This window comes from Strongylocentrotus purpuratus, unplaced genomic scaffold (genome assembly GCF_000002235.5).
Source record: "Strongylocentrotus purpuratus isolate Spur 01 unplaced genomic scaffold, Spur_5.0 spur5_contig_858, whole genome shotgun sequence".
In the NCBI taxonomy this organism is placed as follows: Eukaryota; Metazoa; Echinodermata; class Echinoidea; order Camarodonta; family Strongylocentrotidae; genus Strongylocentrotus; species Strongylocentrotus purpuratus.
Genome location: NW_022145566.1, coordinates 1,697,117 through 1,723,075, shown reverse-complemented (window position 1 = coordinate 1,723,075; position 25,959 = coordinate 1,697,117). Strand labels below are relative to the sequence as shown.

The following is a 25,959-nucleotide window of genomic DNA, read 5'->3' as shown; positions in this document are numbered from 1 at the left end:
TCGAGTCAATTGCAATAGAGTACCGAAGCTGTGACATAATAAAATTCAATTTTTTTTTAGAATTTCTCAATGTTTTCTTCATTTTCCGAAAGAGCATAAAAAAAAATGTCTGAATGCCGAAAACCAATTGAAAATGTTGAGTATTGGCTGAGATATGACCATCTGAATAAATATATGTCCCATGGGAACTCAGTGTTATAGTGCTCTGGTTCCTAATGGTCATATCTCAGCTAATACTTAACATTTTCAATTGGTTTTAGGCATTCAGACATTATTTTTTATGCTCTTTTGGAAAATGAAGAATTTTTTTTAGAAATTCTAAAAATAGATTTTTGATGACGTCACACTTCATCACTCCTCTATAGTTTCTCTTCAAGGGAATAGATGGATACATAAAAGATAATTTAGAATCCTTGTCTCTCCAAAAGTATATCAGAAATCCTGTTTTGATGATCTACATCTATCTCATGAATGAGAATGTTTTCCTGACAGGTTGTAACTTCAACAAGGTGACCAACTATATTATGCTTTTGTCTTATGTCTTCTGGAATGTGCATAATCAAATGTACTTTGAAAGTGACCTTTCAGTACAGGGTACATTTACATAGAGATGGCTTTTCTTTTCTATGTGAATATAGATGTTGATTTTCTTTTCAGGTGAACAGAGTCACGTGGTTCAAATGTCTAATGGGTGGTCTATATTTAATTTGTAACTCTGAAAGACCATCCACAATCAGCAGGCCCCAGCATGTCATGAATACAAACTTTCATGATTTTTTCCTTGACGGAGACTCAATTTCAGGACCATTAGGGTAGGCACGTTAAAAACTAAAATGCCACTGTAGCCGGTCATTTGATAGATAGACAGTTTGTGCACAAGACAAAGAATACTAGGCTGACCAACTTCTTTGGGGGCCATTGAAATTCCCTGATTTTCCCCTTTTTTTGGAGAGTTTTTTCCTTCAAATTATCGGAATCTTCCCTCACTAAAAACAGAGAACTCTTTTTCTAGGATAGCTGGGAACTCTGAAAAAAGTCAGCCTTGAGAGACTTGCCACACCCTACAGTCCTCTTCTCAGCACTCTTGTAACCCAAACTTGCTGATAAGAATGCATCATTCTATGAAAGAAGATCTCATTAGGTTGGTCTGACTTGCAGCGTGATCTTCTGCTGGTTATCGAGGACTTCACGTAGCTTGTTTTCAGTCATCGTTAATCTCTGTTCAAGAATATTTACAGTCTGCATGTGAAAGATCGGAAGATTATGAGAGAAACAAAATCCATGAGAGGAACAAAATCCTTTGAGTTCATAAATTTCTGGAGTAACATATGGGAGTGTAAATCATTAGATAAATGAGCCAAATCATCTTAATTGTTTTCCAGAATTTCAGATGGCACCCTCTAATTCCAGTTTGTCATGTGTGACCAACACAGTCCCATTGTTTGTCTATTGTTTAATGTACAGTAATGCTTTTATTCACACTTATCATCATCCTTTGGCAAGCTTGGTATCAGTAATCCGGGACTGGACAAATATTACATAGCATAGATGTACACTGCCACTGGAGGATTGAAATGGGGGGGGGGGGGGGGGGGGGGGGGGCATGAACTGGCCTTTAGCCCCCTCTTCCTTCAACCCGAACCTGACATTCCTTTGGTACATTTTTTTCTTCAATGTTGTGCCCCCTTTTACAGAACCCTGGATCCACCCCTGTGGCTGCGGATGAATACTTGATGCTTACCTGTGTGAGTACATCCAATTGGCCCACCATGTTCTCCAGAGTTTGGGCCAGACCTGGAGGGATCTCCTTCACCTCCAAGGGTACCGTGGATGGAGGAGAGGAGAGGTGTGACGTTGCCCCCATCCCATTCACCATACCTCGTCTCTCATGGTCTGATGAGGTGATGTTTAGTTCATGGAGACCAGACGGAGCGGCTCGACTGCTGGACTGTCCCATCGCCTGCGAGGTGGAGACATAATGAAAGGTTGAAAGATGGTACAAGATGGAAAATAAGTTGTGTGATTTCTCATTATTTGTATACATGTATATGAAAGAATATCATAGTAGGAAAGTACCCTCACATTTGAAATATGATGAGAAATAGATACATTTATGAATTGATAAAATAAATACAACAAGATATTGAACAAGATATTTGAAACACACCATAATGTTCTTATGTTTGGGCAATATAAATGTAAGAACACAATGGGATTAAAATGCCTAAAAGAAAATGTGAACACGGAGCACAAAAACATTTTGAAATGAATTCTGGATATTAACATGGATTAGTGACCTATCACAACATACACAATACCTTAGAGTATTCCTACTTAAACACAACCAGAGATCATGAGACATCTGCAACATACATGTATGATCATCAGACCATTTTAACCTAGATGGGAGTCGGATTCAAGAACCTTATACAACATTTAGGTGGAAAGCTTTTGGAAACCGGCCAAGAAAGATCGACTTCACATAAAAGTATGTCCGAGAATAGCAAACCAGTTTTTATTCCCCCATGAGCTGTAAAACCTACGTAACTCCTAACCGACATCCAAGAGAACACTGCCCTGCTCTCACATGATGAGAAAAAAATAGTGATTCAAAGGTAACAATTAGTTCTCCAAACTCTCTTTCCTTGATTTTGAGAGGAAGTTTTCTAATGAATTGCAGCCTCTTTAGAGACGAGCGTAATGACCACCGGGAAGTAGGCTTCATAATAATTGGATTCCATGACAAGATATGAGAAGAGATCAGAGTTTGTCAAAAGTACTCAAGAGTTTCGGTAAACTTGCCGCTTCTTCATTCAGACTAGCAACGATTATCAAATAGCTATACAAAATCCATAGCTTTATGATAAAGAAAAGGTTTTCTCTAACTAGAACATGTTATAATCAGCATTTTTGAGTGAAAGAAAGGGTCAAGCATCATTTTTGATTAAAAAGTATTTACAATTTTTTTTTTTTAATCTAAAAACTTTAGTAAAACAAATCAGGATCTATGGGTGGTGTGGCCAATATAATCAACTGATCATCATATAAAATGGAAACTGCAGTACTGGTATAACTTGATAGATCTTGGGCTTTATTTTTTACCTAATTCAAGCAATGCCCAAGACATACAAGTTGACACTAAACTTATATCAGCTGACCTCCCCAAATGAGTAGCAGTTTCTTTATATGACCTTCCTAACACCTGTGTATGCTCCATTTAATCCAATACATCAATCCAATCCAAAAGATATTTGATATACCGGTAGCCCAATTTTATTTGCACTAGCAGAGCGCTGTACACATTGCTCCACATGTTTGCGCCACTTCAACAATAAACACAAAGATTCACCAAACAATGTTTCTTCGTACATGTAGTTATTAGCGTAAATTTGGTATAAATTTATTCTAGTGTGAATGGGTCTATTCAGGCGGTCAAGGCTACATGGCATCACACATCCTTCTGACGTACTACTTGAATAACTCAGATCCTTGTCAACAACATCAACAGCTCACCGTCTCATGGGTATGCATGAGGAGGCAAGTTTTTCATTTGAAAAGGGAAGCACAAGTGGATCCATAACTTCTTGAATGAAGGTTCTAATTTCTTCTGGAAGGTTCTAATTTGAGGTCATTACCCATGTTTTGGGTGAAAGGGTATTAGAGAATTTTCTGTCAAGCATAGAATACATCTGTAATATTCAAGGGGTCATGTGATACATTGTTATAAATTCATGAGCTAGTTGGTAAAACAACTTGTCCTTTACCTCTATGATTTATCTCCCTGAAGACAAGAGAAGGGCATTTGCATTAGTCGCTGGGAGGATTTAAAGCCCCACTGTACTACTTGTAGCTACTTGCTCCCTCTATATAGAAAACTTCCCCAATCGGTGTCTTTTGGTCCCCCATGATCCTTTATTCTTATGTTATTTGAGAGCTGAGTTGATGAGATAGCCACCTGTCAATGACCTCTCTGTGTGGTCTAATCCCTTCTTGCCAACTAGTACAGATGAGCTTTAATGGTTCCTATCCAATTCTCTTCACTACAACCGTCAAAAAAAGATGCTCGACCTTTTCTAGAATCTCACCATCTTTCATTGAAAGGACATTGTCACTACCCGTAGTTTAATTCATTCCTTTGGTACATGATGTAAGTTATCTTGTCATGTTTTCTTAACACTGTAAAAAATAATCTGTCAACTGGTATGTAAGATGGTTGATGAATAAAATAATATAAAATGCTTTTTTTCTTTCAGGAAACTCTCTTTTCTACATGTCATCATAGTAACAATACACATTACATGTACCATATATTTTCTCCTTATTTAGTAAGATATTGCACCGAGAGAAAAATCATTAAAAAAGAAAAAAAGAAGAAGAGGAAATCTGGGTATTAATGACAAGGAAATTTATTCAAAGCTTTTCCAGATTATTTCTGTACAGTATGTCCAAATATAGAGAGATTTGTTCTCATGTAACATAAAATGAAAGAACTGATGATGATTTTTTTTTCATGTAGATTTTATGACATGTCCTATCAACAAGTATTTCTGAGTATGCCGCTAACCAAATTTTGAATAGCCCTATATACCAAAAACAAAGAAAGAAAACAAAACAGAACAAAAAACAAACAAACATGAAGTGTTGAACGAGGGCAACAAGCTCTATCTCAGGAGATAGATTTCATTTGTATGTTTTCCAGATTATCATTAGCGGCAATCCTACATAATCATCTATTAAAGCCTACATTACCCGTAAGTCTACTGGTAGTCATGTTCGCAAGTGATACTGACATTTTCACTCTTTTACCAAAATCTTGCACAAATGAATTTGGACATGCCATTTTCAAAACAATGCTGCTTGATGAAGCGTGTATTGACTGATGTAATCAGAGTATTATTTAGAGGCATATTACTTCTACTTGATAAAAAACAATTATTTTCATACAGCTCATAATTTCCCTTGGGGGGGGGGGGGGCAGGGGGAAGCACTGTATATCTGGCCAAGGCGATCTTTAAAAACATCATTAATATTGTAACTACATTGCATGGGAGCAGCTAATGTTTTCTGGCTAATTATCGTCTGTTGACAGCCAGAAGGGCCTTCAAACTTGATGACTCTAACTGTGCCCTTCTGACTTTCAGCACACAATATGTGAAACCATAAGTCTGTGATCTTAATAATCAAAAGATTTATATCAAAAAAAGAAAATAAAAAGAGGGAAAACAAATGAGAAGGCATGGAAATGTACAGCAAAAAAATATGTAGTTTTAAGTCGGTAATAATATTTGATTAAAATACAGCTGTCTTTCGGTAAGAAGTTGGAGAAAAAAGGCTTAAAAATATGAAAAAGATGGGGGGGGGGGGGAAGGTTAAAACAATGAACAATGAGGATGTGAATTCTCATTTTTCTTCACTATCACCAAAGAAAGCTGTAAAATAAGCACAACTTAAGTATGAAAATGGTTGATTATCTGCAAAAATAATGGAAAATTATTGCTATCATATGGATATGTGACGGATGTGAATGACGGTGCTCATCACCGTCCCTGAGTGATTTATACACAGATCAATGGGAACATGTATGTGTGGCATCTGACACATGAATCTGTCAAGGTTGTCACCAAGTCCAAGAATGAAGTCCTGACCCATTCCTGCACCCACCATTCACCGACATGTCTATCTGCCCCCCTGCCAATCTACGCAGTTAATGGGGTCAAGGTTGCATTTCTGTTTTCCCACATGGATTCCACCCACTCACATCGGTGCTCTCAACATCTTTCATTCACTCCTAAACAGCTGATGTTCTGTCATTTGACCATTCCATGATAGGTATGATGCCTCGGGGACACGATCAAGAATGTTACTTGTCTATTAAACTGGGTAGAAGTGAATGACGCAGTGTCTGTCTCAGCCCAAGAGAAATAAACCTGAATAAGGCAGTTCTGAAATCAAAACTTACTTTATTTGTTTTTCTATTTTGACATTTCCATAATTTGTTGATTGGTTTTTAATATTTCCACAGTCAACTGAAGAAAACAAGGGAAACGCTCTCGGCGGTCTCGTCTGCATAACGCAATTCAATATGATAAACCAGAACGTCAATGACGTAGGGCTCATCCGCATCTAGCAACAAAAAATATATCGTAAATTTTATGTGGTACACTTTTGAACTGGTTAAAAAATAAAAAATTGATGCCCTGGAAGGGACATAATTTCATTTCATTTGCATAAAGTACCGTAAATAATCAATGGAGCAAAATCTCACAATTCTGTGTAGAAGTTTAGTGTTCCAAATTTAGCTCTACCAGATAAGGCAAACCAAATAAAAATCGGTCAAGAAATGAGGGAAAAGAAGCAATTTTTGTTATTTTTGGAATAAATTTGCATAAATTACCATAATAAATTAAAGGAGAACAATTTCAAAATTCTGTGTAGAAGTTTATTGTACCAAAGTTAGCTCTACAATATAAAGCAAATCAAATCAAAATCGGTCGAGAAATGAAGGAGAAGAAGCCTTTTTTGTGATTTCGAATAAATTGGCATAAATTAGCATAGATAATGAATTTCACGATTCTGTGTAGAAATTTTAAATCCCCCTCCTAGCCCTATCATAGGTTAAGTTTTTGATGTTGACGCCGCCATCGCCGTCACCGGAAAAGCGGCGCCTATGTCTCTCAGGCGAGACAAAAAGCACAAAACCCCTACAAATGTAAAATATACTTATTTAAGAGTTGAAGAACTGCGCTGCAGTGCAGCCTACTTTATTATTATTGATTGGTATTAGTTGGAATGTAAGAAGACATTTTTTTTCAAAATACCTTGTGTATGATAATTATGTACATGTCCTCTCAAATTTCATGGGGATATTTTTCTTTCTTCAATCTTGTCTCCTCCCTTCTCTCCCCCCCCCCCCCCCCCCAACCCTCTCTCTCTCTCTCTCTCTCTCTCTCTCTCTCTCTCTCTCTTGCTCTGGATTTCATTTATGTATACGGTACCTTTATTTGTTGTTGTTGCTATTAAGTTTAATAGAATACCTGTGATGATCCATAGGATTTGAACTAATAAAATGTAATCAGATTCAGAATGAAAATCTTATGTGATGTTCAATGAGAGAGAGAGAGAGAGAGAGAGAGAGAATGGGGAGGGTGATGAAAGGGAGAGATGAGGGGAAAGATATGATAGCTGAGCCATGACACATTGAGTCACAGGCATGAGGGGGGAGATGTAAACAGAAGCAAGGTTAAAAAAAATGAGCATGCAGAAGCAATGTATCATAAACAGGAAGGGAGTTGTGAGAGCTAGGCTTACAGGATACAATAATCCTAGTTTGGCAGGAGGAGAATACAGAGGTAAGGACATAATCTCATCACTTTGGGAATCGCTGCCTGTTTCGGGCATTGACTCCAGTTCGGGGATTAGTGACAAAAATTAAAAATCAAGAGGGAGTGAGGGAAAACTATCCATTGCTCGGTGCCGGCACAGATGACGATGATGAATTCTGAAATTTAGGCCAGGAAATTTGGCAGTAATCAGCTCAAGCACTACACAAGGCCATTCATCATCAAACTAAATATAATAAAACACAATAACACATAAAAAGGGGCAGTAATTCATTGCTAAGAGAGAAAGGGAAGGGAGGATATTACCGGTATATATGCGATGATGAATAGCAAATCAGGACAGGGTGTTAACTGTGAACACTGCACAAGATTTGTCAAGATCTAGATATCATTCAAAAGGATATCAAAATCTGCCAATCTTAATCAAAATCTATGATATCAACTAGTTGCTCACCAAATTCATCCAGAAAAAAGGACGAAACTGTTCTTGGAGTCAAGAGTGACATGATTTTTTTGGCAATTACTTTAGAAATTCCTGATCTGTTATATAACTCAGAAACCATGATGAATGTGTTTTCAAGAGCACTTGGATCGGAACATTAAATGAAGGCCATTATGCCAATGTGGACATTTCCTGGGGAACTGAATATATGAGTCATGACTAATAATTTTTCATTCATAATAATTATAAGATAAACAGAAATACAAAAATAGAATTCTAAAGAGCTCTGGCATGTTCCAACAACAAATAAAGAGCAAAGAACAACAGCTAACCTGTTGAATACCAAGTCTAAGATAGCTCAGGTTTAATTAAGTTGAGAAAAATACATAAAGCAATTGTATGAAAGAGGTAAAATGCAACATACTGCAATGCAGCTCATCCATAAAGTCAGTTTAATAGTTAGAGTGTCCTCTAGTATTAACTCACCCCATTCTGTGAAAAGAGTGCCGGGCCTAGGTTCATGACGTCTGGTGGGGCAGTCACAGTGTTTCTCAGCTCCGACTGGGCATTGATGTCGGTACTACCAGTAGTCTGACGGGTTGCCCCACCACCACGATGCTGGTGATGAGGAGACCTGGGATGGATATCGTGTATATGTGGGGGTGGCTGGGTCTGGGAGCGGGCTCGGTGGCTCTGGAGTACCTCGTTGTAGTCAATCTTGTCAAAGTTGGTCTTCCATACTAAAACCTGAAAAGAAAATGATATCATTCTTTCATATTCTAAAAACATAAAAAGCACAAAGGCTAAGCTCAAAAGTATATATAAACCTGTGTACACCTGCCTATATAAAACTACTGGTGCACAACTGTCTATAAAACTACATACATTAAAGAATTATCTTCACAGCTACATCATTAGGAGAAGCTGGTCTTCATGGTAATGATAGAAAATAAATTCTCACAGGATCCAACAAAACTTACACTGAATGATCAATACTACAAATAAATGACATGCGCCGAACGATTTTGGTAGAAAATGTATAGGGGCTGGGTAATGATCAAAGAAAGATAAGGAAATCAAGGTAAGTATAGGCCCGACACCATGTGCTTAATACAGGTCACTATGGGCAAATGAGGGTTGTGGTTTTTATTGAAGATGATTTCCAGCAAGTTTTTGTGAGTTTGTTTTTATTATAATGGTTCAAATAATCAATCTACTACAGGATAAACAATCCAGAATGAGTTATAGGCATGTTCTCCCAACATACGATTCCATACCAGGGCTCAAGATTAGCTTTTATCATCTATTGATCTTTACACTCTCTCTTTTAGAGTTCTTGATTTTAATCACATATTCATACCAAGCTAATGTGTACTTTTTTTTAATTTATCTAATCACAAGAAAGAACATGAATGGATGGGCAAACTCAATATGGTATGCCATGAATGAGACAGGCACCATTCCTACATGGGGCTACTTTAAAAATAGACCAAAGGACCTGAGACAAGGTTAATCCGCTTATTTTGTGTTTTGGGCATTGCATGTGGCAATTAATGCAGGATCATTCATAGTACATGGCACATTGGCGGGAAAATTGGACAAAATGTTAGCCAACAATTGTGTGAGAAACATGCAAACAATCTCACCAACAGTAGCCCTTTCTCTCTGTCCTTCCTTTACACCTAAAAAAAGAAAAGATGTTATATTGCCCTTTAGGTACCAAAACATGGGTCAGTCAGTCGGAAATCCCTTTTTACCTTCTCCCTATTTGGGCTGATTTTCCTCAGTTTTGAATGCTTTAAAAAAAATTCTCTAAAAAGACGGTTAAAAAAAAAAGCCGACCGTAGATTTCAAGATTTTTTGGGTCGGTCGCAAAGGGCAACACAACATCTTTTTTTTAGGCTTTATATTAGTGTGTGAATCGCACCAATATTTCCAGTCAAATCAAATAATGATACTAACCTGTTCATCTCCTCCTCCGGATGCAAAGTGCTCTCCGTTTCTTGAAAAGCCTACAGCTGTTACTGGTCCCTTGATAATAATAATGAAGAAAAAAAACAATAAAAATAATAATAAAAGCAAAACACAAAAACGATTAACAAACCATGGAGATTTACTGTACATACAATATTTTACATGTTTTCCATTCATGGGAAGTGCTACAATATTCAACATTTTTACCAAATTACCTGTAGAAAATTTTTGACTATTAAACCTATTGAAATTATTAAAATATTAAAAAATGTATAGTGAAAACTCTATATAACAATGTCAAAATACAAATAATTAAGTTTCTTCCTAATAGACTCGATGATAATGTCAATGTATTTGTATTAAAATATCCTAAACTCCTGGATGAATGTACATACATTATAGTATCAGAATTCTCTTCTCCTTTAGTTTGAGTACTAAATTATGATTAACAAGAGACTGACCGATAAAGTTTGATCATTATGAATTCCAATTTAGGACTTCTTTTATTTCAAACAAAGAATATGCTTGAGAATGATACTAGTTTACATGTACACATACATACAAAAGAGCATAATCACAGCACTGTAACCATAATCAAAGAGAACCAATAACTTTGTTATCTCGAAATGTAACATATATGTAAACATTCATGTATACACAACACCTGTACAAATAGCATCGGTAGTTGCATTTAGTATTCAAAATCTTTGCTTGAGAAACTTAGAGCTTTTTATCTGATAAAAAAGTCTAGACGTGTCCTCATCAGCTCGAGATTGCCTAATAGCTTGCTATTTCTGATTTGAGAAATAATCCTGAAGTTACAAATCACATCTTCATCAGCTCGAGATTCGACCTCAAAACTTGAAACTCGACCTAGAGAAATTAGCTTGAGATATTTTGCTCAGCGTTCGCGCATAGTGCAATTAAGTCTTCGGGCTGGTGATGGCGCACCGGACAAATAGCGGGATATTTTGCAAACTATCCCAAAGATATCTCGGGATGATTATCATGACCAAATATCCCGCTAATTGCAACTTCGGGCTGATGAAGACACAAATTAGCTGGATAATTTGCGATCGGGATAAATAGTTTAAATAGCGGGATATTTGGCAATCTCGAGCTAGTGAAGACAGGCCTTCTGGGAATGCAATCGAGTCAGATACAGATCATATATATCCTTGTTCTGAAGGAACATCTTTAAGCTCACCTGATGGCCGTGAAGGGTGTAAAAGAGACGACCTTCCAGGAGATCAAGAATCTTGAGTGTAGAGTCGTTGGAAGCACTGATCAGGTAGTTCCCACTCGGATGGAAAGACAGGCTATTCACTGCTCCACTGTGTGCTACAATACAAAAATAAAAAGAAGGGAATTTTTTTTTTTTAGAAGAATGTCCAGGTTTCAGTCTTTCAGATACTCAATAATGCATGATACATATCTTTGACTACCGGTACTTGTATAACATGCAACTTGTTATACAAATATAATTTGTAACACACAGGCTATTCACAGCTCCACCGATGCTACAAAAAAAAGTATTTAAAAAAAGGTGTAGAAGATTGTTTGGGTTTTAGTCTTTCAGATACTCAATAATGCATGATACATATCTTTGACGATTACAAATAGGCTCTACTTTATCCTTTTTTTCTTCTTCGAACATAAAAGTTGGTGTATAATTATAACAATTTATTTCACACTACTTTTGATAAAAAACATTGGAAATATCCTGTATCCAAAATGCTAATTTATAAGAGAGTTTGCTTCTTTTTCAAAATAATTGATTATCTCATTGTGATGAATATTATAATCTAAGGTGAGTGCTTTTAATATTGGCTATCTGAATCATTAAGGACTGATACATAGGACTGGGGTTTGTTCAGACGAGTACGTCCATTAGAGTCTTTCACAGTGATAAAGCACATTACAGTGGAGATTAAGAACAATGCCACCAGATAATTCCATAATTTACACTATCATAAAACAAGGAAATTAATAACACACATTCAAGAACTGAAATGTAAAAGAATGGATCTCTATCATATATGCAATCATTGCAATGACTATTCAACTTTGAAGCTATATAAGTGAAAGACAGATTATAATGAGAGAAAGAAGAGAAGAGACATTTCAAAATGTGTGAATTCTGGGAATACATAATTACAGTCACTTTTACCTTTTTCAAAGTGCATTTTAAACATTACATCGTGCCATGTCATGGATTATTAGGATAATCATTATCAACAGCTGTCTCAACTCTCAAAGTAAACCTTTAATACCCTTAATTTCACATTCCAAAATCTGCTTCCATGCAGAAGCAGAGGAAGAGGAAGATATTCATTTCCAAGCATCAATCCAAGGCCTGGCAATACTTCCCAGTTGAATTTCCACTCAATCAAATCACACAGGCTAAACATTTCAAGTCAAACGCATGAAATCAACAAATTTCCCTATCAAACCATGCTATTGGATGCTATGTATGTACATGTAATAGTCTTTACAACTCTGTAAACTAAAGAGGTCATCAAATCAGATACTCGTATGATCACTTTTAAAAGGCCATTCAACCTAACTATTGGACACATCTGATTATTTCTCCTGATGGACTTATGAAAATGTCATGCACGTTTACAAAGCTTGCAAACTCACTACGGTAAAGAGGATATTTAAGTAGCTTTATAGGAAGTTAGGAACTAAATCATCCCAGTGCTTCTTTTTAGCATGCCTCATCAAATTGTGACTGACAGCAATTAAACCCTCATGATGAGCAAATTAGTATGTGAAATTAGGCCCCTTTTTTAAAATAAATTCCCAATTTGATGGATTTGTAATTGGACATTTAGGTCCATTCTGTAATCAAAAAAGGAAAAGGAGGGGCCATCAATGTCAGTCTATAATATGGCAGGAGGAATCTTCATTGCCACTCTGTTCTAATTATGGTCTTGACACTCCCTTAAAGACTTCACCTTCAGTGTCACCCCAAAATAAAAGTACAGTATGACATATCTAAAAAAGAGTAGATGACCCTTCTTGTGTGCTGAAGCTTCAGTTATCCTATTTTTAAACTAACAAATAATGCAGGAAGTTCTTAATGAACTTTCAGATATAAATCAATCTATCACACGAATGCAGATTAAAAAGCTCCAAATGATGATTTACAGGATTTACAGACAAATGTTTTAGAAAAATGGCTACTTTGCAGATCAAAAGACATACATTAGTATCTCTTGTTTCCTCACTTTTTTTTCTTCTCCATTTACAAGTTGTAATATTACTTCAGAAACTCAGGGCTGGTTGGAGCAATGAAAACTGACATCAGGTCACCCCCCCCCCACCCCACCTTGTGTCCTGGTACACTATTCCTAGATGCAACAAATTTTTACACCCCTCCCTTAAAATTTTAAACTTCAATAGAGGCCTCATTCACCCACTAGTCTATTGGTTTTAAATTCAACAAAAGAACTACACTTTGCATGAGAGAGATATTCAATAAAAACCATTAAGGTCAAGAAGAACATAAGAGAAGTCAAAATAACAACAAGAATGAAACAGAACAGTACACATCTAAGCAGTTTGATGCGATACATGATAGTTTAAATATTTACCATCTTTGAGAATTTGTGATTTTCATTTTTCATGCTGGATTGATCAACTCAACTCATTGAATGATTAACATCCCTAGTCACAACAAGCCTTATTGGAGTAATCCTTCCTGCCCCTGACAGAATAATTAGAATCAGCACGATAACTCTAAGAGTCCATTACTCTAATCAGTCTAGCTGCGGTAGAAGATAAACCTCTATTACCAAACGAATATTCTTCTAAGGCCTATTTTTGTCCATGTCTGTGCAGGTTACAGTGTATTTGTTACAATATATTGAACTGAATTGGTTTATTAAAACAACATGACATGCAGCTCACGGCTTATATTGTCTGTTTTTACAAAGTAATCATGTAATTTACGTTATAATTCAAACATCTTAATATAAAAACAAATAATAATGGTAACATCACACAGCTACACAGCAATATCATATATGCTTTAGAAATGTATCAAAGATGTGGATAAGTATATGTAGTTTTCAAAAAAATAATTCAGGCAATTTCATTAAAGGGATCCGGTAACTTTGTCTCAGATTCTGAAACAAAATTCTAGATTTAGCTCATGATGCAATGATAATTATAAACCTTTAAGTCAGTCAGGAACCCCATGACTTTTACAAGCCGATTGCCTGTCTGATTATCAAGATATTTATGATTGGAATTACACATTTTGAAAACCGTTCGCCTAACGGTTTTCATAAAACTACAGTCTATTGGGGAAAACGAGTATGGTAAAACCGGTCACTCATAGATTTTTACTTTTTTGAGGCACTTCTTGATATTTTGAAGTGCAATTTTTTTAGGGCTTCAATATTACACTATATCACAGACAATAATAACATGTAGGTCCGTGTATCTCAGATTTACCATTGTTAAACGATCCCTTAAAGTAATCAGCTTATTTCACAAAAATATCACTTAAATAGACAAACAATTTTAGTTCAGTAGAAGAGGGAATTACACATGTACGAGTACGACGTAAATGTGGAGAACAATCGACTATGGGCAAAGCCATTACAAAAAAAAAAAAAAAAAAATCATCCTTCCTTTCTGGGGGGCGCCCCCTATTTAAAAAAAAAAATTATTTTAACATTTTATTTTTTGGGTAATGAATAAAAACATGAAATACATACTGCTAAAATGATCCATTTCTGATTAAAAAAAAAAAAATGCTGACGGCTAACTTGCAAAACAGCCCAACTGTCAGGGAAAATTTTGGAAAGAAAAAAAAAAGGGCCTCCTTCCTATTTTTTAAAAAGGCAGGACGCTAAACATGTTTTTTTTTTTAAATGGCCTTTAAATGAAAAAATGAAATAAAATCTATAAAGCAACCCAAAGCAGGCCCTAATAGACAACCCCCGCTGACTCAAAATGAAATATATTGCGCCTTCTCATGCTTATTTCCTTTCTACATGCATTTCTCTTTCCTTATCTTCTTCTCAACCCCACATGCAGCTCATCATTTTGTATTATTTTCTGTACCCCCGATCTCTCACTTCTTTTTGTCATTGTCTACTCTTTGTATTATGACCGTGTTCTTCTATCTTTGTCGTGTAAAGCATTGTCTTGCCCCTTTCTTGTCTCTGTTGGCATCCCTTATTTTGTAGTTCCTTTTGTAGTTACGGATTAGTTAATTTAATTACTCATTATTCCTAAGTATCATTTGAGGTGTTCACACTTGTATAAGCATTGCTTTTTAGTGGACCCCTCTGTTTCCAACATGCATTTCTTACATTTGTTTTAAATGCTTATAATTGATTTGTAATGTTTTGTTGGAAACATGAATAAATTTAAATTGAAATTGAATTGAATCATAACTGATAAATTGATAATAACTATTCCATCATAAAGACAAGATACATGTACACATGATAAATAAAAAGGTTGCATTCAAAAGATACTTCATTCTGACATGTAAATGATATAAATTGTAATAGTTAATTTGCTGAGTTAGAGAAAAGTAAGGGGATAACAGTACGAGAAGAGGATTGAAGAATGAAGGATGGGAAAGAGAAGGGTGATCAGCATTCATCAGCAGAAACCAATAAATACAAACATGACAGAGCATTATAATGATAGTAGGTTGTTAAGAAGCTGTACGATAGAGGAAATGTTGAGAGTTTCTGAGAGGACATAAAGTAATATAATCAATATGGCTTCTACATGTAAGTAAAAATTTAAGCAGAGGTCAAGAAAGACACTGAAAACACAAAACATGTTTTCTTTCTTTTCAATTCAAAGTTAAATAGTAGTGTAAATATGAAGAAAAGAAAAGAAAAAATAGCCAAATACAAAGCATATTATATCCTAATCCTTTTTCAAAATCATATTAGTACTCACCATAACATATAAGATGTATATATATTATTAGGATTTGGGAGCATAAGATCTGCATGGAAGGATTTCATGAGATAATAGTAAATACCATAGATATTAAGACCAATTTTGATGAATAGGCTACATTCATATTCCTGATTTTGGTGTGACAAAGGTACATTTTAAACAGCAACATCTATGTATCATAAATAGCAATATAGCATGCATTTAATTTTTTTTGTTTGATGAAATTGATTGCTTGAACTTTCTTCCTTTCTTGTACACAAGGAACATGCACCTTTTTTTTCTTCAACTTACTTGCACCTGGTGTGCAATATATAGTGTTTCATTAGCAATGAAACTGTGAGTTATCAACTCTAGCAGTTCTCTTTTCAGAATACTGGTACAGGTACATATAACTCCAGGGGAGTGTTTCACAAAGACTAAGATTAACTTTATGTTGGACTTAACTATGGCAGGCCGTACATGCTACTGTTTTCTCTCACCATTTACTGGCATTGGTCTCTCAAGGGACGTACAAATCATCACACAAATCTAGAGAATTTACATTTTTTATTAGTTCATTATTGAAGGAAAAAATATTCTCTAAAGATCATAATAGTGAGAGCACCCAGTGGCACAAATGGCCTGCCATAGTTTAAGTCTTAGCCTTTATGAAACACTCCCTAGGTGAATTACACAGTGCACTCATACTTTCAGAACCAACAAGAGCTGCATGTACATTCAAGATTAGTGTTTCTTGATGACTCACAAGCTTTCGTCTATTTTGGGGAGGGGCCTTTCTTCATACAAAAAATTATTCTCTGACTTTGAAGATTGTTCAATGTTAGCTTGTCCTTCGTAGCATTCATTTACATGTATGTGTAAAATCACATAATTTCTTCAAATAGGGCCAAGGGGTAACTGACAAAGATCTGCTATATACATAAGTACAGCTCTGAGGCAAAAGCATATAAATTTAAGGATTGAGCTAACTTAATGCCACAGAAAACTAGGACTCAGTTAAAGTCATGGCAGGGTTACATAAGAGCTGAATTAGTTGCAAATACTTGCACAGATTTTGCATTGAATATATGTCTTTTGGTCTTTTTGGATACCCACAATCAAGATTATTTGATAGCTAGCACTAGCAGAGAAAATAATGAAGAAATTTTAAAATACTTTTTTTTAAACATCAAGGCTATTTAAAAGTCCAGTGTCTAGATTGCACTTTAACTTTGAAATCAAATGACTGCATGATTCCATGTTTCTGTAATAAAATAAAGTGAAGAACTACTAGCAATCGTCATGAAAATAAAATCACAACCTTCACCAATCAACACAATAAGTCGAAATGATGCCTCCGTCATAGAGCAATTTTACAAACCAAAACAGAAGAAATTGTTCAAATTCAAGTTCAATTGTAATCCATTAACAGGTTCTCAGAATATCATGATTACAAGCAATTTCTCATATACATATATGACCCTTTGATCTTTGACCACATGACCCTAACATCTACTCAGTTCATTGGCTCTGCAAGATGTCCCGAGTTAAATAGTAATCCATCTGTCAGTTCTAATGAGAATGCGTTCACAAGCTATTTTTGCATACATAATGAGCCCATGACCTTTGACCTTTGACCTCATGACCCAAGAATCTACTCAGTTCATTGGCTCTGCAAGATACATACATGATCTAAGTTTGGGAGGAATCCATCAATCTGTTCTAGATAATGATAATGCGATCACAAGCTATTTTTGCATGCATAATGAGCCGCATGACCTTTGACCTTGACCTCATGACCCCAAAATTTAATCAGTTCATCGGCTCTGCAAGTAACATACATGACCTAAGTTTGGCAGGAATCCATCAATCGGTTCTTGAGATAACGCGATCACGAGCTGTTTCAGCATACATAATGAGCCCTGTGACCTTTGACCTTTGACCTCGTGACCCCAAAATCTAATCAGTTCATCGTCTCTGCAAGATACATACATGACCTAAGTTTGGCAGGAATCCATCAATCGGTTCTTCAGATAACGCGATCACGAGCTGTTTTTGCATACATAATGAGCCCTGTGACCTTTGACCTTTGACCTCGTGACCCCAAAATCTAATCAGTTCATCGGCTCTGCAAGATACATACATGACCAAAATTTGGCAGGAATCCATCAATCGGTTCTTCAGATAACGCGATCACAAGAACGGGACGTACGGACGTACGTACGGACGGACGGACAACCCGAAAACATAATGCCTCCGGCTACTTCGTAACGGAGGCATAAAAAGGCAATTTGTTGCTCAGGTAATACAGAAAAAAATAATCTAGAAAAAAAAAATTAACCAAGAAAGATTACTGGAAAGAGAAGCAGGGGCAGGCAAAACCTTACATATTTGCAAAGCCTGAACAAACGGGCAACCAAAAAAGAAATTAGCAATACCAGCTTATAAAGTATAGCAGATTAGCAGACAATAGACAGAAATGAGGGGAGGGGGGGGGGGGCGGCCTGATGGCCGATATCAGTAAAAAAACTGGCACCTTAGTGATGAATGATGACGGTGATGAGCATCACAAACCAGTATGAAAACTAGAGCAAACTAAGGGCATTTTTGGTCAATTCTGTGACTGCTTGTCATTTCCTGATTTTCAATAATCAAGGACTGCAACAGTGTGAATATTCCTCCACCTACCAACTGTCAGGTCATGATTGATTTCTTCATGACTTGAAATGAATGATTTCCACTAAATTTCACCTGCTGTTCCACTTCACTCTCCCTGGGAAGTAATTCATTAACCCAATATTAGAGAGAGAACGAGCTGAAGTACAGGGCTCACAAGGCTAGTCATGGTTCCTAATGCTCAAACAGGTCATCTTAGAATCGCCTCTTATGGAGAAAAAAATGCCCCAAAATATATGCAATAGAATAGGAGAAGTAAAAGAACAATATACCGAGAACTTCACTGCCTCCTATCAGTGACCCATTTATTGTTGGTCTTGTTTTAGAACATTCAAGTAATGCTATTAAAAGAACCTCTATTACAAACTGGTTGCACTTTCACAATGCCCCAGGAAGAAATTCATTAAAACACTATAATTGACTTTCCCCAAAAAATATTTCAAACCTGTACACATTTTTGAAACCTGTATTCAAGGAAATATACACAACATGATTTGTACAAACTGGCTTACTTTTTTTTTTTTTAATACATTTTTTTTTCTTTCCTTTTTCTAGGCCATAATGAAAATTAAGTTTTTAAAAAAAATCATCCAAAACTTCTGAGAGAGCATATTAACTTCCAAGTATTGGCATGATATATTTTGTCCTTACTTAATTCAATATTTATGAAATGTAGAAGATGAGAAGAAAAAAGTGAATGCAGGAGGGGAAGACACAATTCTTGCCACTGATTAGAAAGATACAGTATCATAAATTTTTTATTTTTTTTTTAAATGGGGAGGATGATCTGAGAATAGGAGTTATGACTGGATCATAAGCACAATCATTTCATCCACACCCAAAGTGACTAAAGAGCGACAATAAATATAATCTCAATAATCCATCTAATCCTGATTGGATAATCCAAGTTAGCACCTTTCATAGAACATTAGCAGCTCCACCTCTTTTGTAACACCTGGAGGTATTAACACCTAATTCAATGATATCCATTCATGAACCTGAGCTGGCAATCTTCTGAGATGAATGACTAAGCTTATCTTTTTTTTAAACTTCCTGGAAGTGACTGGAAGAATTGAAGACATGAGCAATACAGACATGTGATTATTAACATAATGCATACCTGCAAACTTTTCACAGTCAAAGTTAGGAATCTCTCAAGGCAAAATTAGGAATACAGTCTATTTTGTATATACTTTTCACACAGAAAGAGAGAGAAATCTAGGGTTCAAAACAGTAGCTTAAAGACCCCCAAAAAGAAATCCTTCCTCGAAAATAGGAGTGGTTGGCAGCTATGATAAAGGTATAGCAGCAGAATTATATTATAGGTTCATTAAGACTAGTGAAAGCAAGAGGCTTGATATTACACATGATTCTGATACGTGGTAAATTGATGGTAAATTGTAGGAAAGAAACAACATAAACCAACCAGCTCTAAGGAATGAAGAAATAATCAAAAAATAAACAAAAAATCAAGCAAAGAGGGAAAGAAGACATTAGTAAAAATTGGACCAAGCTTTAGATCTGCATTTAGAATCACAAACTGCATTTCAGTTACCACACCCACTGCAACTTCCACCCAATTGGCTCAATGTTGGCGTACATCCAATGCCTTCCTGCCCTTCAAATATAGCTCCATACAGGACACATTCAATTTGGTGCCAATTTCCAGGCATTTCCAAGATCATGAGATGGGTTAGTGCAAATTGCCAGGGAAATCTAAGGGGAAGGGGCTCCTGGAAAGCATCAATTTCTCCAAGAACACGCAAGCAAGCAACCATCTCATTCCCATGGGACAGCAGCCAACTAGGGCCATCAATTTCCTCGTCAAGATCTAATCATTCAATGTCCGTCACAGGCAATTTTCTGGATTGAGCCTGGCTGAAACCGTAGAGTAGGAGGAGAACCTTCACAATATTTTCGTTCTCTCTTTAATTGGAAAAATGTTGTAATCAGACATTTAGCAATTAGCAGGTAATAGGGGGCATTAGCAAGATTTAATGAAACCTACAAAGAAATTGGAATGTCACCTGTGGTATTCTGACAACAAGAACCCATTCAATGTAGACACTCATGAATGATTACCATGGCTCTGTCTGTAGTTGAGAGGTTTCATTCATCATTTTAATAAAATCCTTCCATCTAAAGAGCAATGCTAGAATGATCACAAGGGAATTGATTTCAAACTTAAGAAAATTACTTTTAAAAGGTTGCCATTTAAAATGAAATAAGTAAGGCATACTGTTTTCTCTGGCATTCAAACTGCATTATAGGCATACATACCATCTACGTATGAATACAAAATTCCATATTAATATACTGGGATATATATTAGATCTATACTATAGAGTTGAAGAGAAGACTTTCCATTCTCTTTTGATAAACAGTTCTTAAAACTAAATTAAATTTCATGTTTTAGTTTGCTTTTATTCTGCTGGAATTCATTTTTATTACTATCGAAATTCAAGCATTACTTTCAAATTGCAGCCCCCTGGCCCCTACACATGTACAGGGAGATTGTCATATTTTGAAGCCTGAGCAGATAAATTAGTGTTGCATGCGGGTGTGCATGCAATGAAGAATGCTTTATTCGTGTCTGAGTCGCTATCAAAGCAACTTTGGAGACAACCCTGTATCAGTAGTTTGTTAAAAAGGGTGCAGAGTCATTAACATTTATCTTCTCAAATCAACGGCCTGAATTCACCAATAAGATTTAGATTATAAAGACCTTGGTTAAAATCAGGGGTGATAGTGAGCACTAAACAAAAAATAGTTTTTTTTTGTTTTCCCCCGCAACCCCGCCCCCCTTGAGTTAAAAAAAAAGAAGAGGATCCGTGAGGAAAAAATGGCATCTAACAACATTCCCCCCTTTCGAGTAAGAAAATTGGGGAAAAAAATAGGGCAAAACAGGGAAGAATTGAAAAAATAAGGGGAAAATAGCGAAAATCAGGATAAAATAGGGAAGACAAACAAATCTGGTAAAAAAATAAAAATAAAAAAATAAAAACAAAATCTGATTTTTTTTTTTTTTTAATCGGGAAAAAAAAAATCAGGAGAAAATCGGGAAAAATAAAATAAAATCAGGTTTTTATCAGGCCTGTAAAATTTAAAACCATGGACTGAAGTGCATTGCCTGCCATTGGACATGAGGACTCGCACGCACTATGTTTACAAATGTTTTTTGGTTAAGATAAAATTCTCTCATGAACTTGGGTCAATAGATCTGAACAGCTCAGTGCTATGCTCTCAGTAGCCTCTACACCAAAGCAATACACAATAACTTAGCGACAGATGAATATCCTGATTTCTTGGTTTTCTTGCAGTGTGAACGAATTCAAAATGGCCGCATCTAGCTTGCATCCCCACAATTATGCCACTGTAGCTGTGATAAATGCATTTAGTGGTACAGTGAAACCAGGGCCCCATTTCACAAAACTTGTCATCAGTGACAAATGACAGTTTTTGTTTTAAGCCAGTGAAATCCTTGCTTCTGATTGGTTATCGGCAGATTTGATACTGATTTTGTTGTTTGTCATTGAAAAAAGGCTTTGTGAAACAGGTCCCTGTATTCAAAGACTGCTCATGGGAAACATGAAAAGTGGTCTTTCTATACAGGTGGTTGCTCATGCAGGTTTGACTGTAATAGTGAGTCAACTTACCTTGGTAATGCTGTAATAATTTGTTCATTCTGATGTCCCACACCTTGACTGTATTATCCGTACCGGCTGCAGCAATACAAGTGCCACTGGGATGAAATGCTACTGAATGAGCAAACCTAGAAAAAAAAACCATGAAATTCTTCAAAATCCTTGTGTTTTCCTCATGTTGTTTATATTTTTTCATCATATTTATTATTCACGATTCAGGGTCATTAGTCATTTATCAACATCAAATCTTTAGAGTAAATGGAAATATGGATTGAATTATGAAGCAACATACTTCAAGGAATCCTCTAAAGAAAAGAAAATAAAGTTAATCAAAAAAATTCAGGGAATACAAAGTACTGCTCAAATACAATAAAAAAATAAGATAATTATGTATCTTTTTTTAAGGGTTTTTCTTTACAAATGAGTGATTTGAATATCAAATTTAAGCACTTGTCAGTCCAAGCCAACAGTTGTATACAGAGACTATTAAACGACCTGACTTAGAACAAATAATTATGCATGCCAAGTACAGAAGACCTTTGTGAAACATCATTAGGAAATTCATAGTTCTGACTTTTCTCATCTATTTAATTCAAAGCTAATTTTCTGCTTTTCTATTAGCTTCCATTTGGATACTGGGCCAGTAATATTATCAACACCACAGACCCTATTTATAACCACTGCTACAGAAAGTGAAAACAAAATACATTTATAAACAAGTTTAAAAGGAGCTCAAGTGGTAGTATTAGCACCCCTCCCCCCTTTCCCTCTCAGATCAAGAGGGCGCTCTTTCCTAAAAGAGAAGGTCTAAATTTGCAATTGTAAACAAATACCATTAACTTAAAATGTAGACATTTTTTTAATCAGCAGCCAGATATTAATTGACAATATCTGGTAATAAAATTCTGAATGATACGTCTACATGAGATCATAAACCTGATAAAGGAAAACAAATCAAGAGTCGTGCTATGGGATGTTGAACAAAAAAAAAATCACATTACTGTAAAACCAGCAAAATATTCTCCTGCATGAAACTTCTCAATTTCATGAGTAGTCCAGATACACAAAAGTTTAATGTAGGAAATAAATGAATCACAATGATATTTGACAATGACAATGCCCATCTATGACATCTTCTTGCCATAAAATTATCATCCTTTCAAAATTTGTGCATGTTCTCATTTTATGTTATATGAGTTTGGAAATTACTGATCTAAGTATGTTGTTTACACTGCTTAATGTTTACATGATAATAAAAGTAATCAAAAGAGTAAATCAACTGACCCTCCATGTTCAAAGAATGTATGTATGCATTCCTTGCTGGTCCTATCCCACACCTTGACTGTCTTATCATCACTGCAAGATACTATCAGTCGACCATCTGGTGACCACTTGGCACATCGCACCCAGTTACTATGCTGAGTCAGGGAGAACTGGAACCTCTGTCTGTGAACTGTCCACACCTGCAAAGCAAATCATATAGGGGCATTATCAAAACATCTGAAGTTACTGCACACTAACAGATTTACAGATTGTATACAATATTATAACTGATACTACATAAATCAAAGATAGAAAAAAAGCATTACATTCCACATACAAAGAATCTTGCTCTACGATTGGTCAACAGTTAATCACGTGATGAAACATAGTTTCGCCCATCATTAATGAGAGAAGAAAAGTTTGTTACACTGTGTACTATCTTTGGTGAAAGTGTGTCACACTGTGAACTATCTTCGGTGAAAGTGTGTTGTACTGTGTACTATCTTCGGTGAAAGTGCATTGTACCGTGTACTACCTTCAACGCAGCAGGCGACCACGGCCACCATGGTCTATTAACTGTTAGAACTAGGCCTAAACAATTAGATTGTCTTTCTCGTAGACCCTACCAGTGAAATGCTTTTGATGTGGAATATAAAGCAAATAATCACCTTTTGGTTTCAGGCGATGGCAAACTATCACTTCCTCTGCGATCTGAATGTATACACTATCTTTCCGCAGCTTGGGAAAGATAGCTACATCCAGATTCCCTCGGAAGTGATAGTTTGTCCCATCACCTTCACCAACGGTAATTATTTGCTTACTACTAAAAAGAAGGCATGTACATGTACAATCAATGTGCATATATTTTTTCTAATAACTCTTCTCATAACATTTTCACTAGTTTCCTTCCTGTGAAATCCACAGAACATTAACAGAACAACCTGTTTAATAACCTTTTGGAGTGGAGCAAACCTTCTAAACGCACAAACTTTCATAAATGAAATAATAGGACTTCTTTCCATTACACCAAAGTAACTTAAACTTTAACCAATCATGTTAGGATGAAAAGTACTCATATAGAAGTCAATGTAAGTAAATTATGTTGTCCTGAATGACTAAAAAGAAGAACCATTTTATAACATAATAGACTACATCCTCTGAGCCATAAAACTCGAAACCACTGAGCTACAAGCCTAAAGAATTTGTTTTGTCATTGCTATAAAACACCCTTACCTTGACTGTCTTATCATCTGAAGCAGTGAGTAGATGCTGACCATCATTAGAGAACTGGACACTGCGGACCGTGGCTGTGTGAGCTTTATAAACAGTAGATTCTCCTTTCCTGAAGTAAAAATAGAATAGCACAATAATATATGAATCTATGGGGTCAGAGTGTGGGTGTTGAAGAAGAGCCAACTCTCTCGATAGACGTGTTGTAAGGTAGGACAAGCCACGATTCTAAGCCTACCTAACAACAATTAATATATGCAATTTGCATTCTGACTATAGAAATAAAATTGGTGAATGAAATAATTTGTAACATTGCACTTAACAAAGATTTATGCATTCAAATTCATTAAATTAGAAAAATGGCCTACCGGTATTCAAGAGGGAAAATACATAAATGTCAATGACAGATGAGGCTACACAATTTTTTACAAGGAGGCTTTAAGGTTTCTGTATTTTATGCGTGGGTCTATTGTTAAAATCCAGAAATATGTAACATTTTACTGTAAGAGGTTTGGGGTCAAACATTGACCAGGCCTGTTTGCGTAGAGTAAGTCTTGTTAGGATTTCATCAACCAATTGAAATTTTTCATTTTTAGAAGTTGCATTGTACAACATTGCAAGATGAAACATATTATAACAAACAAAACAACGATAACAAATAAACAAAAGAAAGGATACGTACACACTAGGAATCCAAAGTCTGACTGTTTTATCTCTTGACGAGGATGCTACAAGATGCCCTGACGGAGAGAAATTGACAGAGAGGACAGCATCCTTGTGACCCACAAACCTGAAAGCCCTCATCTGAGCCTTGAAGTTCCACACCATAAGACACGAGTCCATGGCCCCAGAGGCTAGAACATTGAGAAGGAAAAAAAAACAGAACTATTGGTCAAGGTGATATTCTACAAGTAATATAACTTAATGGCAGCCCAGGCAGGAGCATGTATATTACGCCACTTCAGGTTTTTCACATAGCATGACATGTATTTATATGTTTCTTATAAAAGAAATAATTTTATAGCAACCTTTGAAAATTATCAAACTAACAAATAATTACCACTTTGAATGAAATGGAAGAAGTAGAAAAATATCAATCATGACATTTGATTGTGACAGATTTGCATAATGGCAAATTTACAACGTAACTTGAAAACTTGAAATACAGAACAAATTCTTGCATGACAATGAAATGATTTCATACCGAGCTGCTTCATGTTTGGGTTGAAGTCCACACATGTTATGGTGTCTCTATGACCTTTGTAGTTTCTCTCCAAGGTGGGATCCTCCTAAAAAGATGAAAATATAATAATATATTAATTTTTTATCACAATTTCATTAACTTTTATTGAAATGTAAGCAGATTTTGTTATTTAATATTGTGTGGTTATTGTCAACTTGTGATATTTTCACTGAGCTTTGGTCAAAAAAATATAATCTAACAGTAAAATCTTGTCTAAATACTAATCCC

At 35.8% G+C, this 25,959-nt stretch overlaps 1 protein-coding gene across 1 annotated transcript; it reads right to left on the bottom strand.

Moving 5' to 3' along the window:
* Positions 1-538: 538 nt before the first annotated feature.
* Positions 539-25,803, bottom strand: LOC115929171 (POC1 centriolar protein homolog A-like). The gene is made up of 10 exons (XM_030997595.1): positions 25,693-25,803; positions 25,171-25,342; positions 24,492-24,600; positions 23,280-23,458; positions 22,008-22,123; positions 10,964-11,097; positions 9,745-9,813; positions 8,269-8,529; positions 1,742-1,960; positions 539-1,239 (listed from the first exon to the last, which is right to left on the bottom strand). Exons 1-10 carry the CDS (start codon positions 25,703-25,705, stop codon positions 1,138-1,140), a joined length of 1,374 nt encoding a protein of 457 aa, XP_030853455.1. The 5' UTR covers positions 25,706-25,803; the 3' UTR covers positions 539-1,137.
* Positions 25,804-25,959: the final 156 nt, after the last annotated feature.

Bases quoted from the DNA above. Each gene is read 5' to 3' on its own strand.
- LOC115929171 (XM_030997595.1), bottom strand. The intron at 9,814-10,963 runs GTGAGCTTAAAG...ATTATTATCAAG, and splicing joins ACACCCTTCACGGCCATCAG to GGACCAGTAACAGCTGTAGG. The intron at 1,961-8,268 runs GTGAGTTAATAC...TCCACCTCGCAG, and splicing joins CACTCTTTTCACAGAATGGG to GCGATGGGACAGTCCAGCAG.